The 17,806-nt window shown below is 37.2% G+C and overlaps 1 protein-coding gene across 1 annotated transcript in view; it reads right to left on the bottom strand.

Moving 5' to 3' along the window:
* Nucleotides 1-671: 671 nt before the first annotated feature.
* LOC126278730 (uncharacterized) overlaps nucleotides 672-17,806 on the bottom strand; it is a 37,501-nt gene continuing 20,366 nt past the window's right edge. The window contains exon 4 of the mRNA XM_049979006.1: nucleotides 672-757. Coding sequence (XP_049834963.1) covers nucleotides 682-757 — 76 coding nt within the window. The 3' untranslated portion in view covers nucleotides 672-681. The remainder of the gene's footprint in view (nucleotides 758-17,806) is intronic.

The following is a 17,806-nucleotide window of genomic DNA, read 5'->3' as shown; positions in this document are numbered from 1 at the left end:
CCAGGAATACTCTACTGAGTTTAAACACTTCTACTGGCCACCAAACTCCCCAGACATGAACATTACTGAGAATACCTGTGATGCCTTGCAACGTGCTGTTCAGAAGAGATCTCTACCTCGTCGTACTATTATGGACTTCTGGACAGCCCTGAAGGGCTCATGGTGTCAGTTTCCTTCAGCACTACTTCAAACATTAGTCGACTCCATGCCACATCGTGCTGCAGCTCTTCTCTGTGCTCGCTGCGGTCCTACACGATATTAGGCAGGTGTACCAGTATCTTGAGCTCTTCAGTGTATAAGGCAGAATGAACCCGTTCCAAGCACGAGAAATCAATCATAAGACTCCTCTGATAATACACATTGGTTTTAAATTGCATGATGTACATGACAAACTACAGTGTGTTGTGTTGCATCCAAGCATACGGTAAACTCTTTGTCTACTTTGTAACTGGTTAAGTGATTATTTACTTGTAATTTATTTCTCATAATTTTATATTGCATAATTTTATGGTCCATGAAATCTTCAACAGAATGAAAACTATATTTTTAGTATATATTATTTCAGATATGTTTTAAATTTATACAATCCCTTTATGTACTTGATTTCTTTTGATAATTTATTATATATCTCGACTCCTTGGTAAAACACAGTGGTTTGGGTCTTTGCTTTACTCATTCAGTCTAGGTATGGTGAACTTTGCTGAGTGTTGTGTTGCCTGCGATGATGTAAAGACGTGTACTTGTGTTGATCTTGGATCTGAAATGAGGTTTCACATCTTAACGATGGGTAGCATTAGCAGAGCGACGAAGAAGAAATTTTAAACGTAACTAGAGCCAATGAAATAAAACAAAGGACACTCTAGAAATAGCAACGTTACGTGACATCAAAAAAGTAGATAAAAAGTATATCAACAAGAAAACGCAGTGATTTACTTGAACGTGATAATAAAAATATACTACACTGTGAATGTTCCAAGTTCTTGGGCATTCTAATTTATGGAAAGTTAGATTGGTCCACGAATATCATAAACTTCAAAAAAGACACAGTGTATTGACTTATTCTCTACGTGTAATTTCCCTTTTGGTGATATGAACACAATAAAAGTTGCTTATTTTGGCTCTTGTTCACTCTGTCATGTCACATGGTTTAATTTTTTGGGGTAACAGATCTACACTCCTGGAAATTGAGATAAGAACACCATGAATTCATTGTCCCAGGAAGGGGAAACTTTATTGACACATTCCTGGGGTCAGATACATCACATGATCACATTGACAGAACTACAGGCACATGGGCACAGGCAATAGAGCATGCACAATGTCGGCACTAGTACAGTGTTTATCCACGTTTCGCAGCAATGCATGCTGCTATTCTCCAATGGAGACGATTGTAGAGATGCTGCATGTAGTCCTGTGGAACGGCTTGCCATGCCATTTCCACCTGGCGCCTCAGTTGGACCAGCGTTCGTGCTGGACGTGCAGACCGCGTGAGACGACGCTTCATCCAGTCCCAAACATGCTCAATGGGGGACAGATCCGGAGATCTTGCTGGCCAGGGTAGTTGACTTACACCTTCTAGAGCACGTTGGGTGGCACGGGATACATGCGGACGTGCATTGTCCTGTTGGAACAGCAAGTTCCCTTGCCGGGCTAGGAATGGTAGAACGATGGGTTCGATGACGGTTTGGATGTACCGTGCACTATTCAGTGTCCCCTCGACGATCACCAGAGGTGTACGGCCAGTGTAGGAGATCGCTCCCCACACCATGATGCCGGGTGTTGGCCCTGTGTGCCTCGGTCGTATGCAGTCCTGATTGTGGCGCTCACCTGCACGGCGCCAAACACGCATACGACCATCATTGGCACCAAGGCAGAAGCGACTCTCATCACTGAAGACGACACGTCTCCATTCGTCCCTCCATTCACGCCTGTCGCGACACCACTGGAGGCAGGCTGCACGATGTTGGGGCGTGAGTGGAAGACGGCCTAACGGTATGCGGGACCGTAGCCCAGCTTCATGGAGACGGTTGCGAATGGTCCTCGCCGATACCCCAGGAGCAACAGTGTCCCTAATTTGCTGGGAAGTGGCAGTGCGGTCCCCTACGGCACTGTGTAGGATCCTACGGTTGTGGCGTGCATCCGTGCGTCGCTGCGGTCCGGTCCCAGGTCGACGGGCACGTGCACCTTCCGCCGACCACTGGCGACAACATCGATGTACTGTGGAGACCTCACGCCCCACGTATTGAGCAATTCGGCAGTACGTCCACCCGGCCTCCCGCATGCCCACAATACGCCCTCGCTCAAAGTCCGTCAACTGCACATACGGTTCACGTCCACGCTGTCGCGGCATGCTACCAGTGTTAAAGACTGCGATGGAGCTCCGTATGCCACGGCAAACTGGCTGACACTGACGGCGGCGGTGCACAAATGCTGCGCAGCTAGCGCCATTTGACGGCCAACACCGCGGTTCCTGGTGTGTCCGCTGTGCCGTGCATGTGATCATTCCTTGTACAGCACTCTCGCAGTGTCCGGAGCAAGTATTGTGGGTCTGACACACCGGTGTCAGTGTGTTCTTTTTTTCCATTTCCAGGAGTGTATATATAAAGAAATCTTTATTGCAGAAAAGGGAGCGCACAGGATCATGAGTGGCGCTCATCCAGCACAGTCCTACAGAAATCTGTTCCGTAAGCTCCAAATATTAACAATCACATTACAGTACTTATTTACTTTGATGATATTTGTTTATAATAACCTGTCTCTTTTTACACCTAAATGTGCATACCATGACTACAGTACAAGATATAACAATGATTTACATAGAGATCTAGAACATCTAAGTCTTGCATAAAATGGTGTTCACTGATCTGGCATGAAAGTTTGCAGTTCCCTTACATCAGATATGAAAGTGCACATTAATGTTCTAATTTAAGTCTAAATTAAATACATAAATTATGGATAAGTGATCCTATTCTCCCGATGAATACATGAAGATCAATCAATGATGGTTCCTGTAAATTTGTTTTGTCATTTGTACTCATGTTTCGAGACTTTAAGTTTCTAATGTGCTACCCAGTATTTGTCTTCCTGGTTTATGATGGTCAATGCATATTTTTTTTCCTGTATCTTACGTTATTCCCAGTAATTTATGTCATGCTTACTGGAATCATACCTCACGCTATTCTCATTAATTTATCTCATACTTACTTTAACTATATCTCACTAACTCTATTCCAACGTTTCAGGTTTCTCACCGTTTTGCTACATTCTTGTTATTATAATACATTTGTTCAAATTGTCTCTGTAATAACGTAAACCTGACACAGTCCTGATTCATCACATCCGGATCGATGGAATTTGAAATAAATAATAAAAATAAATGAGTAAAGAGCAACCTGCAATACACTGTGCACAGATAATGGAACGAAAAATGAAATGACTACCAATATTTGTCATTATTTCTCCAGCACTGACAAACTTGCGGTGAAAATTAACAACATAGAACGTGAAGAGGATGGTGATGATGCTGATGATGAAGAAGAGGATGCAGTCCAAATGGGTAGCGATAAAAGACTGGGTTCACTAGAAAAGAAGAGTCAAAAAGATCCCGATTTAGAAATGACTGATGTTGACAAAACATGAGTCCTACCACACTCACAAGACTAATGTAAATTTTCTCTTAACCTCCCTGATGTTGAGGGTGTTAAACAATTTAATGGCGATCACGAATATCCAGTTACAAAGTGGATTATGGACTTCGAGAAAAAGGCGTTTTAATGCGTTGGAAGCAACTGAAAATGCTTGTTTTCAAAAATAATTAAATAAAAAATTACTTGGAGGTTTGCCTTATCTTTGTATTGTGGGTGAGAAGGCTCTTACAACGTGGGAGGCACTGAAGGAAGCTTTCCACGAAGAATTCAGCGTGAAAACAATAGCCATCAAATGCTGTCTCAATGAAAAAAGAAACTGAAAAAGTCGATTCAAGAATAGTTTCTCGTAATGACGACATCAGGAACAGTCATGACTCTGGCAACGACCATCTAGTTCACTATGTGACTGATGAGGTGGAAGACGACTCATGCTCAAAACTTCTAGTTTATGGCGCTGGAAGTGTGGAGAAGTTTATGGAGAAATGTGACATTACGAAAGTTCTGTGAAGTCATTGCCGAAAAGGAATAATAAAAGTTACAGCAATGAAAATTTAAACTCCAGAAAGAAAGATGACGAGGACTCAAATAACAGAAATACTAAAGACACGGCTTGGGACCCAAACAAAAAGTGTTTCGATTGTGGTGCCAGTAGTCACAGGTCAAGCGGTTGGAATCTCAAGGACACTGTTGGCGCTGTCTTATCAGAATATGCGAAGGTGAAGAATAATTGAAAGACGGACAATTAATGCAAACAGGGTTAACAAGAGTATTAAAAACTGTAAACTTAAAAATGTTCAAATAAACAACCGAAAGTAAAGGCACTAATTAATTGTAACAGCCAGTTTAATTATTACGACAGGATGATTATGAGATTACGGACAGTCCCAGTTTGCAAGAAACAGATGTAGTCTTGACAGGATTTGGGAAAAACTTCGTCTTTCGACAAAAGTATTTTACAGGTATTGTTAGACTGATGAAGTGAAAACTGAATCAGAGATTTACGCGGTTTGTAGAGACACTGTGGTTAAGAAATCGTGGATTTAGTTGCTCCTCTAGACCAAACTGAAGTTTTGGTTACCATTAGGAGGCCAGAAGCAGAAGCTCATATTACGTGTACATAATATAGCAGACATACCAGAATTAGATACTGACACCTCCGCTAGTGATGAAACAAAGAAATGCATCCAAGATTTAGTGACTAATTACACCTCATCAGAAGCCAAGTCCATTAATGCCAGAATGAAGATTATTATAAGAGGTGAGCAATACTAGGACCACAAGATTGTCATCAGGAGACAAGGAAATTGTTGACAACGAAGTCCACATGCGGTCTGACCAAAAAATAATGGGACCAAGTTCATCCGAATATCCTAGCTAGGTTGTAGACGTTAAAAACGGATGGTATTCCGTTTGCATAGATCAAAGAAAATTAAATAAGATCACAAGGAAAGTTCGTTACTCATTGTACCTCATAGAATATCTTTGAGATAAACTACAGGATGCCTGTGTGTTTCATACACTACACCTCAAGAAAAGGTTATTCATGTTAATGTTGAAGAGGAAATCTGAAAACATACCTCTTTTGTTACACGCTCATGGCAGTATCCGTTCAGGAAATTTTCATTTGGATTATTAGATTAGCCTGCTGCTTTCCAGCGTTTCATAAACATTATTTTTTGGGCACTAGCTCGAGAGAACATCTTATTTATTGCATGGACAGTATTATAATATCAACAAAGAGTGAGAATAAGGCACATCAAAGGCTTGGTTTGGTGTGAGAAACTGCAATAAAAAAACGGCTTGGAAAGTCATTTTGCAAAACGCCAGAGTCATACAGTGTGGACATAGCACAGCTTCTCCTGAGGAAACAACACGTTCCAGAACCGAAATGTATATCACAATACATACGTCTTGCGGGATACTTTAGGAAGTTGATCTCAAATTACTGTGCAATTGCCAAACCTCTGAACTCTTTACCAAGGAATAATCTAAAATAAAAGTTTGAAAAAAGCAGCGGCAAGCACTCAAAGATATTCTTTCATTAAATCCAGTTTTAAAAATCTACACAACAAAACGGGAAACTGAACTACACAAGCGAAGAATATTTCGGAGCTTTGTTGTTTAAAAAAATTCAGGTGATAACAAATTACATCCAGTCTCGTACATGAGTAAAAAACAACACTTCAAGAAGAAAGATACAGTAATTATGACCTTTTGTTACTGCTTTAAGGAAATTTGAAGTGTATTCACTAGGAATATGTCGTAAAGTTGAGATTACGCTGCATTTCAAAAGACTATGGATGAGAAGGACTTGTCACCAAGAATATCAAGTTGGGTTTTAGTCCTGGAAAAGTATTCCTACACCATCGAACACCTATCTGTTCTAGGATGAAACATGTAGATTCATTAAGTTGTTGTGTGAATGTACTGTTTGGTTTTACTGATAGTTAAATAGCTAGAATCAGGAAAGCATAGGAGAAGAGTGATGGTTTAGCAGAAATCAAGAGCATTCTCAAAGATAGAAAGGTCCTTCTGTTGATAGCGAACTGAAGAGGAAGCAAAACAAGGTTAATATACAGTATATTTGACTGACAAAGTGAAAAGAGTGCACCACAGATGTGTAAAATGTTTAAATGCGAATTACAAATCAGGAAAGATGAAAGACATCCTTCAACCATTATTCAATGAAAGTAAACCTTTATATACTTTTAAAGTTGACCACTTTGGACCACGTCAGTCAGTGTAGAAAGGATACTGCCACATCAAGCGTTTACAGATTTACTTGAGTGTAAGACTACAAAATCGACACAAGCACTTAATAAAATGTAATCACAAAAAACAGTTTTGAGTATACATACCATGTAATTACCACTAGAGGGACTTGCTCTGCTTCTCAAGAGTTCATGGAGTACTGTATTATAAAAAAGGGACTGAGCACATTTTAATAATGACAGAACTCCCTAGAGCCAAAGGACAGAGCAAGAGGATAAATTGAACTTTGGCTAAAATCTTTGTTAAGCTCAGTATTGAAACCCCAATCAATGGCATAAGGTGGTGCCATCATACCATAGAAGTATTGGGAAAACGTAATGTGAACTATTGATAGGAGTGAAGATGCACACACAGTGTAGCTTTATACAACAAAATTGTTACAGGAAGAGGTTATTAATTAATTAAGAGAAACAAAGTAAACTGAAGGAAGACGCTAAGCTATAGATCAGCAAGGTGACAGAAAGAAAACTCTGCTAGCTTCAAGCAACTCAGAAGAAAGCCACTAAGCACAAAGTTGTGACCTGGTGACAATAAAATGAACACAAATTGGACGAAAATTAAACTTGATTACCAAGAATGTACGTCCACGTGAAGTTACAAAAATTAAAACAAATGATACCTACCACGTATGCCAAGAAAGTGACAAACATGAGGATCCCAAGACCCTACGAATGTGCATTGTATTTATGCAATCCTGGCTGAGTGACTACTCATTGTCTGAAATGGATGACTGTTGGGTAACCGATTGTGGTATTATGATGGGGGAGGGGGTAGTTCAATGATTTTTCTGGTAACAAGACTAATGACACACTGCATAAGCGGAATATTGGATAGTGGTTTTGTGAATTCATTAAGAACTAATGTTTATGAGACTAAACATGAGTTTTATGAGTAAATTCTTTCAGTTTTTGGGAGTTCATTATCAACATTTCTAATGAGGGGGTTATCAAATAATTCTTCATGAAAGTTGGAACCGTTACAAATATGAAGTGTAACAGGTTTTCAAATTTTTTGTGAGGACTTTTTATTTTTCACATGTTTCAAAAAGTTTCCTTGTGCTCTGGAAAGTTTTAATTTCGAAAATCCAGAAGTTTCAGATGGTACAAATCTTTGTTTTGAACGAAAGTTATTTATTCTTTCTTAAATTTTTAGATCTTGCATATTTATTACCTTTTCACTTTTTATTTTGTATAAATTTATTTACATTACTTCCTTCTTGAATCTATGAAGACTTTATTCACATGCATCAGTTAAATATTTCTCTCCATACTCATGAATTTTATTCATAAGTTTTCTGATATTCCTTATACAGAACTCCCTATCTCAATTAGGCAATTAACTTCACACTGGTTATTTTAACTTTCATGTACAGGAAATCTAAGTCTTTACCTTCGCCCCTCACACCTTCTACCCCCCTCCCATCCCCACACATGCGAATACAGTTTCTTCCTTTCTGTTTGTCATAAATTAACAGAGATTTTCAGAGGGATGAGAATCTTCATTACCAGTATTAGTTTTCTAGACTTGTTTGATACATAACACTTTATTAGTAGTTATATATATTTTACTTAGTTTTGCATTTCATTCCACCAGTTTTGACATATTGCTCTACTGCTGTTTGTTAGATGACTCCAATTAAAATTTCTGTTCCATGTAAATTTAAATGACACGTTATATTCATTCTTATCTCTACATTCTTCAGTGACTATGGACTGATCAGCATGGACAGGCAACAGCTGTTTTCCAGTGTGATTCCATCACTCACTACATTTTCCCTAATTTTATGAACAAAAACAACATCGAAAACTAGCTTCAACATTTCATTTTATTCAATACTGACGTTACACTCGTCTTTAGAATCCTCAACATGTCTTCCCTCAAAAGTAGTACCCATCATGTCACTGTTTTCATCTTGTTGACCCCCCTTGCATCATCTTTACAGCTTCATGTAGCCCAACATTTTCACTCAGCAAGTACTAATCCTTTTCTTGAAACAATCACTCCAATTTAGAATTCATGTACACCTGAGTCTCCTCATTATTAGCTTGAACTTCATCCTCACCCCTGTCATAAGCTCACTTATAACCTCAATATGCACACAAACTGAATTCACGACTCGTCTTTGAACACAATTGTTCCCGAATGGATCATTATTCCACATGGTATCCCATATTTTTATCAAAACGTAAAGGATCCATCTGATGCTCTACTGTGTTCATTGACTTTCAGCTTGCTCTTTTCTTAAATAAGGTCCTGAGAGCCATGGATGAGTGGCAACAGACGGATTCCACATTCCTAGATTCCCATACCGCATTTGACATGGCGGCACATTACCTTCTGTTAACGAAGTTACAAGCATATGCAATAAGTTCTCGGGTACATGTACATCAGTGGCTCGAAGACCTCATAACAGAACCCACTAAGGTGTCCTCAACAGCGAGAGTACATGAAAGACAAGAGTATTGTCATGAGTACCCCAAGGAAGTGTGATATGACTGCTTTATTTACTATATACGTAAATGAATGAATGGGTAGGGTGAGTAGCAGTGTATGGCTGTTTGCTGATAATGCTGTCATATGTGAGGAGGTGTTGCCTTTTGAGTGATTGTAGGAGGATACAAGGTGATTTAGATAATCTTTCTAGTTGGTAAAATGAGTGGCAGCTACCTCTAAATGTAGAAAAATGTAACTTAATGCAAACCCAAATGTACGAGTACAGTATTAGTAGTGTGCTGCTAGACACAGTCATACAGATTAAATACCCAGATATAACATTGCAAAGCAATATGACATCGAATGAACATATAAGAATTGTAGCAGGGATGCAGATGGTCAACTTTCGTTTATTGGGAGAGTTTAGGGAAAGTGTGATTCATCTGTAATGGGTACCACATATAAGACTCTAGTTTGACCCATTGTTTGGTACCATTTGAATATTTGGGATCGACAGCAGGTCAGATTAAAGGAAGAAATAGAAGCAGTTCAGAAATGGGCTACCAGATTTGTAACCAGTAGGTTCGAACAACACGCAAGTATTAGAGAAGCTTTGGGAACTCAAATGGGATTTTAGAGCACCGGCATTTAACGCTGACTGCACAACGATTCTACTGCCACCAACATACATTTCGTGTAAGAGCCATGGGGATAAGGTAAGAGAGATTAGGAATCGTGTGGACGCATATAGATAATCGTTTTTTGCTCGCCCTGTTTGCGAATGGAACAGGAAAGGAAATGACTAGTAGTAGTACAGGATACCTTCCACCATAACATCCACTTGTGGAGTACGTGTGTACATGTAGATGTAGATTTCTGTAGATATTGACACAATAATTTTTTTGTCTGTATATTTTTCAAAGAAAGTCAGAGGTCCTCTTGTAATTTGATCTGTTTGTATTAAAACTGTGGACCTTCATTTAGGCAATGTGATGTTTTTTGGACGGTTTACCCTATTGTCCTGCCTCCGATTTGAGTGCATTCTATTTCACTCACCCCATCTTCCATTGCTGTGGTCAACATTTCTTTCCCAAACTCTGCCTCTTCCACTTCCATAGCAATCTCTTGCTCTACGATCCTGATTCTCATGACTAAAGTTCCCATGATCCCTTTTCCTGTAATTCTCCCCTTTGAAACCAAACGACCAGCCACCATGGCACTAATTTCTGCAAAAATCTGTAATAGTTCCATTTCCACCTCTGAAAATAGGCCCATTCAAAAAATCACACTTAATTCAAACTTGCTCAAAGATTGACTAGAATTTGTTTAAAAACTTTTCTTAACTTTACCACTGATCAAAATTTTGACTGGGCCATGACAATGGATCCCCTTCAAGAAACTAATTGACAAATTTAATCTTTAAATTATTTGACATACCGAGAAAAAGTTATCTTTACAGTGTTGCAAGAAATCAACAGGATGTAAGTTACTACAAGGAAAGCTTTTCACTAGTGACTGGAGCACATGGTACCAATATTCATAAGTAAGTTTTTGGATACAATATTTTCATGAATTTCATTCACCTTTATATGAATTTCTTCTTATTTCTTGTAACAGTTCGTTGTACTTCATTTATTTTTGAGTATCATTTAGTTATCTTTCTTGCTGTTTCAATACATAAATTATTAACCTTCCCCACTACCACATTTTGTGCAGAATTTAGCTTTTCAATGTCCTTTTCCTGCAAAAAATTTTCTTTGCAAAACTCATTTTCTACAACTATGACTCTACGCACAACTATATTTCTTCTGGAATTCTGGAAGCCACCTCCTACCTTACGTTTTAATTCAGAGATCTGGTTAATTATTAGCACATTTCCATCTCAGATTTTAAAAGCCCATTATTGGATTTTGTTGTACATTGCATATACAGTTTCAAAAAGTCACTGTTTGATTTTATTTCAGTTTTCATTGTATGTTGTTGTTCTGCCATTTAATAACATAAATTTCCCATTTGTCCAAACACTGACCTCAACAAATAGTTCAGATTTGTTTTTTGTCAACCTTAGACTTTTCTAAATCCTGACTTATATCTGATCCCGTCAAGAGCTCAGATGGAAACCCAGTTCTAAGCAAAGAAGGGAAAGCAGAAAGGTGGAAGGAGCATACAGAGGGACTATACAAGGGCGATGTACTTGAGGACAATATCATGGAAATGGAAGAGGATATAGGTGAAGATGAAATGGGAGATACGTTACTGCGTGAAGAGTTTGACAGATAACTGAAAGACCTGAGTCGAAACAAGGCACCGGGTGTTTACAACATTCCCTTAGAATTACTGACGGCCTTGGGAGAGCCAGTCCTGACAAAACTGTACCATCTGGTGAGTAAGATGTATGAGAAAGGTGAAATACCCTTTGACTTCAAAATGAATACAGTAATTCCAATTCCAAAGAAAGCAGGTGTTGACAGACATGAAAACTACGAACTATCAGTTTAATAAGTCACAGCTGGAAAATACTAAAACGAGTTCTTTACAGAACTGATAGAAGTCGATAGAAGTCGATCTCGGGGAACATCAGTTTGGATTCCGTAGAACTGTTGGAACACGTGAGGCAATACTGATCTTACGACTTATCTTAGAAGAAAGATTAAGGGAAGGCAAACCTATGTTCGTAGCATTTGTAGACTTGGAGAAAGGTTTTTAAAATGTTGACTGGATTGCTCTCTTTCAACTTCTGAAGGTGGTGGGGCTAGAATACAGGGAGCGAAAGGCTATTTACAATTTGTACAGAAACCACATGGCAGTTATAAGAGTCGAGTGGCGTGAAAGGGAAGCAGTGGTTCGGAAGGGAGTGAGACAGGGTTGTAGCCTCTCCCAATGTTATTCAATCTGTATATTGAGCAATCAGTAAAGAAAACAGAAGAAAAATTCGGAGTAGGTATTAAAATCCTTGGAGAAGAAATAAAAACTTTGAGGTTCGCCAGTGGCATTGTAATTCTCTCAGAGACAACAAAGGACTTGGAAGAGCAGTTGAACGGAATGGACAGTGCCTTGAAAGGAGGATATAAGATGAACATCAACAAAAGCAAAACGAGGGTAACGGAATGTAGTCGAATTAAGTGAGGTGATACTGAAAGAATTAGATTAGGAAATGAGACACTTAAAGTAGTAAAGGAGTTTTGCTATTTGGGGAGAAAAATAACTGATGATGGTCGAAGTATAGAGGATATAAAATGTAGACTGGCAATGGCAAGGAAAGAGTTTCTGTTTAAGAGAAATTTGTTAACATCGAGTATAGATTTAAGTGTCAGGAAGTCGTTTCTGAAAGTATTTGTATAGAGTGTAGCCATGAATGGAAGTGAATCATGGACGATAAATAGTTTGGACAAGAGGGGAATAGAAGATTTCGAAATGTGGTGCTACAGAAGAATGATGAAGATTAGATGGGTAGAGCAGATAACTAATGAGGAGGTATTGAATAGGATTGGGGAGAAGAGAAATTTGTAGCACAACTTGACTAGAAGAAGAGATTGATTGCTAGGACATGTTCTGAGGCATCAAGAGATCACCAATTTAGTTTCAGAGGGCTGTGTGGAGGGTAAAACTCGTAGAGGGAGACCAAGCGATGAATTCACTAAGCAGATTTAGAAGGATGTAGGCTGTATTACGTACTGGGAAATGAAGAAGCTTGCACAGGATAGAGTAGCATGGAGAGCTGCATCAAACCAGTCTCAGGACTGAAGACCTTAACAACAACAACATCTGATCCCACTCTCACCCCAACTGCGTAATTAACTGTCTCTTCATTTATTGTCATTTTTCTTGACTTAACCATAAACTACTGACGCAGAAATATAAAGGTTTAAACTTTATGTACTTGTCCTTTACTCTAGCACATCGTTTGAAACTCTTCAGTTTCCTTTTTTATTTCATCATTAACAGTTTCTCTCATAACAAAGTTGGTCCATAATAGTAACATCCACTATAATACTAAAATAATGTTTTTATGCAGCAAAACCTCTTTTTTGTCATATTTCAAAGCAAATTAATTTATCTAAAGATAAGACGAAATTAATATCTTCGAAACAAAAAAGAGCTTAGGATGGGTTCCTGCCCCTAGCAGTACCTTTCGCTCAATCCAATCAACAATTAATATTATAATGATATAAATGAAGTACTGGATTTTCTTTATCAGAACGATCTGATTTATAAATACAGAACAGAAATTGATGAGAAACAGCACTGTAGAAATTGATTTCAGTAATGGCACTCAAAAACCAAAATCATTTCTTATATTTATCTCGATTTTGAGATGTATCTGTTACTCAGCTCATTGTATTAATTTACTTTAAGGAATGATACTGGAAATCAAAGTTTGTAAAGTATCAGCAAAATATTAATTCTCTGGGTAATAACATTGTGGTTTATTTTTAAATCCAATATTCAAACAATCAGTTTGGCATTCTCCATTTTGTGAAGTTCGCTAAAGAGATTTACAGTATAATAAACACTGATTCCAAACTGATGAGATTTTCATTGTGTTTCAGTCCCATATTTCATCAATAGTTGTAGTATTAGGAGAAAATTACATATATGCTAGACATTGAGTTCACAATAATCAGGCCAAAAACATTATTCCACTCCTTAATGTCGTCAAGACTAGACTGTTCTCGTTGTAAGCTGAACAAACACTGTTTCATGAAAAACTATTCAAAGATAGTGCAACAACTTTTTGGTGCAAAGTAAGTGAAGTACATTCCATTTTAATGTCGATATCTTTCCAAAACTAACAAATAAGCAAATTAAGTCTAGCTCATGCTTCACAACTGAGGATATAATTAAAATTTATAGAAAAAATGTAATTATATATTTCTGTACACAATTTTGAAATGGACTTTTCATGACCAATCGTTGGAAAATACGAGATATGTGCCAATTTCAGACAAGAGACAGATGGAATATTTCGATAGTTACTGTCTTTAAAATCAGTGATAAAAATAAGTTCCCAAACTGTTACACAAAACATGCAAAGGAAGAAATTGTAGATAAATGTTGTTATACTATACATCGATGCCTCACTTATCAAACATCAGATATGTAATTTTCCAAAACACTTAGTTTAAAAATGAATGGAATCGTAAATTTAGTCAATGATGGCTGGTGTTGTGGTCTGATATTTGTCAAAGGCCTCTGAGGTACATATTCATTATAATAGGTTTTCTTCGTTCCTCAAAATTGTTTCAATGACATACTGGGACATGAACAGTCCTTGACTGATTTTTCCTCGCTCCTTTTACAGATGCAGTAGTGTTCCTTCTCTAAGAATGGGGACATCAATGAGGCAATAGTAATTTTGCTATTCTCCTTTATGAGTTCTGATACAGTACAGTTTGGTGAGCATGTTATAGATTGCAAATTCTCATAGGAAAGACAACTTAGCTCACTCACTGACATCGATGAACAGAACAGGCATTGTGTAGTACAAACGCCTTACATAGTGTTTACTTGGGGAGTAGTTATGACATGTTATGAGTCTGATCATACCATTGGAATGTGGAACATTTGTGTCGATAGTATCGACAGCAGCGAGAGGCAGGAAACAATGAGTTTTGAAGTATGTATAGTAGAGAGTCTGTGCTGTGCTCTGAGTGTATTTCCAGTGTAAAAAGAGATGTAGGTTGTATTTGACCTCTCGTTTATAAAAATTCTTAATGTAGTAGCAGCTCACAGTTGTTAAGTAAAAAGAATATTGTTACATAGAGAAAATAGAGAGCTGTAATGAACTAAACAGAAAATTGTTATTTGAAAATGTGCTTTGTGAAATTAGACAGGGCTGGAATCAAGCCACCAGAATTGGATGGAAAAGTCTATAGCAACTGGAAATGGCGAATGGAAATGAATCTGGAAATAAAGAAATGCTATACAGTGGCTTCAAGAACAACAGTGAGCTTAGACAATGGGAATACCTGGGAAGAAGAAAATCTGGCCGTATTGAACTATACGTATGGAGCAATTTCGAACAAGTAATTCGAACTTGTGAGTTGATAAGAAACCGAAATAGAGATAATGGAAAACAATGGTGACTGTATTCAAAGAAATTGATGGTACTGATAACTGTGCAGAAACAACTTGGACAAACTGAGGTTAAAGGTCTATAGTCAGATGGCAATATTCTTCAGTATTTTTGAAAAAAATATGCACGAACTACAATTGAAAGGTACAAAAGCTATGGAAAAGCTAAATCACACGTTCATAACTTTACGAATTCTTTGAGTGGTACTGCGGACTTCATCGACATTTTGAAAGTAGACTATCAGGCATCTCAATATGTTAAATTCAAATGATGGATTTAAAATACAGAGATAGAAGTGAGACAACAATATCCATGCATTTCATGTTGGAAAGACACCCAGTATGAGCTACATGGAGCAGTTATGTTAAGGATGAGGTGAAGTAGTGCATTTCAAAAGTAACTGTCGCCAGTCATGCACAGTAAGAAGTTCATGGACACGTGGTGAACATCTTTAAGAAGGTAGTCATGGCAATTGAGAACATGGCCCCAGTGACCAGCAAAACTGAGAAAAAAACAACTGGCCATGTGGTCGAAGTAAACATTATGCATGGTTCAAGAGCTTGTCATCATCCAAAATTATGGGGATATCAACAAAACGGTAATGGCGTGAGCAGGTTTGTAATGGAGGTACAGGCATGATGACATGTTGAGTCAGGTAACAATCTTTTTACTAGCATCGGATGCACAAATCATGTTGTTCAGAATGACAATTATTTTACTGAGTGTCATCCTTAAAGGACCCTAAGGGTGTAAAAACTGCAGATGGTAAAGGTTTGCAAGCTACTAAAATGGGAAATATAATTAGTTATTTTCAGCTTATGATATTACATTCGAGCTGAATTTAGAAATGTATTCTTTTATCAAAGACATGGTCAGAAATTTGATTAGCTATACTAATATGACACAAAAACATAAAATTGTATCTGTAGAAATATTTTAAAAATTTTGATAAAAACAATAACTTACTTGCAATTGCTCTGAAAAAAGGTAGGCTATACAAAATGACAGTTAGAAGTTATAAGAAAGTGATTAATGTAAATGGTGTAAATAATAAGGATACTATGTCAGTAAATGAGAAATTGCATTATACACATAGACATGTAAATTTTAATGATCTCAGTATGTTGTGCAAAATATCAGTTAGCAGATGAATTTACAAAAAATTTAGAGCCAGAGTAGAGAATTACAGTAAAGTAACTGGAGTCTACAACATCAAATCCAAAAATCAATATTGTGATTGTTTTCTGGAATACCAATACGTTAATGAAACTTAAAATCTAGCCAGTAAAATTATTAACAAATTGTGATGTTATGCTGGGAAGGACTATTTAAATTCAAATGTTTATCAACTTATAAGAGAGATGGGAATTACTGTAAATCCATGCCCTCCACATGTATATGAGTTAAATGATACTGCTGAAAGATACAACAACTCGATTTGGATATTCCAAGACACCTGTTAGCTGAAGCAAAATAGATTTGTCCTGAAGTAGTTTGTGGAGCTGGATACATTGCAAACACCACTTACACTACAAGTATTAAAAGAAAAAATCCGTATCAAATATTATTGGAAGGAAAGCTATTTTTTGGAAGGAAAGCTAACGTTAAACAATTAAAGTTGTTTGCAAATAGAGTTTCTGTATGTGTTACCAGAACAGTTGAGAAAATCAGTGTGGAATCATAAAGCAGACTTGGGATTTTGAATAGGCTACAATGAAGCTGAATGTGGAATACTGGTTAATGATAATGTTATAGTTGCCAGACATGTTGATAATGTGGAAGAAGATTTAAGGTACACTGATCAAAAAGAATCTGATTTAGGGAGAGAACATTTTGATGATACTGACGCAAAAGACATAGAAAATGAATCTGTACTTGAGTTACTGAAAGAAAAGAGTATTGAAGCAACCATGAAAGGGACAAGAATGTGAGTTAAGAATATCAACTGGAGGCCATAGAGTGCCTGCTGGGTTTAATGATTATTTTATGTGTAACTTCATTGATGTAAACTTCTGCGTGTTGAGGAAGCACTGAATAGTAACGATTCGAAAGTAGCAAGTAAACAGTGGATAAGGAACCTGAATGCTTAAACAAAAATATAATTTGGGAATTAATAATTAAGCCTGACTGAAATTATACTGTTGTCATAAGGACTTAATTGTGGAACAAATGGATACACAGACTACATTTCTAAATCGTAATGTTTTCTTATAAATTTATGTGATGCAACCTTGTGGATTAGAGGATAAAACAGGCAGTGTTCGTAAGTTATTTACAGCATTATATGAATTGAAAGAAAGTCCTAGAGCGTTGTATGATGGTTTAGCTGATTACTGAAAAGTCTGAGTTTTGAAAGAAGTAAATGTGATAGTTGCCTATATGTACTGGTGATGGCAAACCATGTGATTTACTCGTATATAATCGTGTATGTTGATGACTTGATAATTTGTGGTAAAGGTACCCAAGAGATTTCAAATTAAAGACGTAATTAAGAATAGAATTATAATGCAATAAATACAGACTATAATTATACAGGAATATAAAGACTCTTAGGCAGAAAAGTTATATCTAATCTGTATCTAAGAAGTATCGCATTGAACATTCAAAGTATACTGAACTGCATTACCATTCTTGAGTGAATGTTATTTGAATGGAATTACCAACATTTGTAGATTCATAAAATACAGTAACAGATATTTTTACCTAACATGGTAATGAGTAAGCATATATTAGTAAAATTTCTAGATCAGTTAAATGTAATTTTATTCAATATAAATGTAAGGGGACATGTTGGGATATGGTACATTTATATCGAATTTATGGACAGTGTCGAGAGGCATCTCAACAATGAGTGTAGATATATGTAAACCTGACAGTC

This window comes from Schistocerca gregaria, chromosome 6 (assembly GCF_023897955.1).
Source record: "Schistocerca gregaria isolate iqSchGreg1 chromosome 6, iqSchGreg1.2, whole genome shotgun sequence".
NCBI lineage: Eukaryota > Metazoa > Arthropoda > Insecta > Orthoptera > Acrididae > Schistocerca > Schistocerca gregaria.
This window is presented reverse-complemented; position numbering and strand designations above follow the sequence as displayed.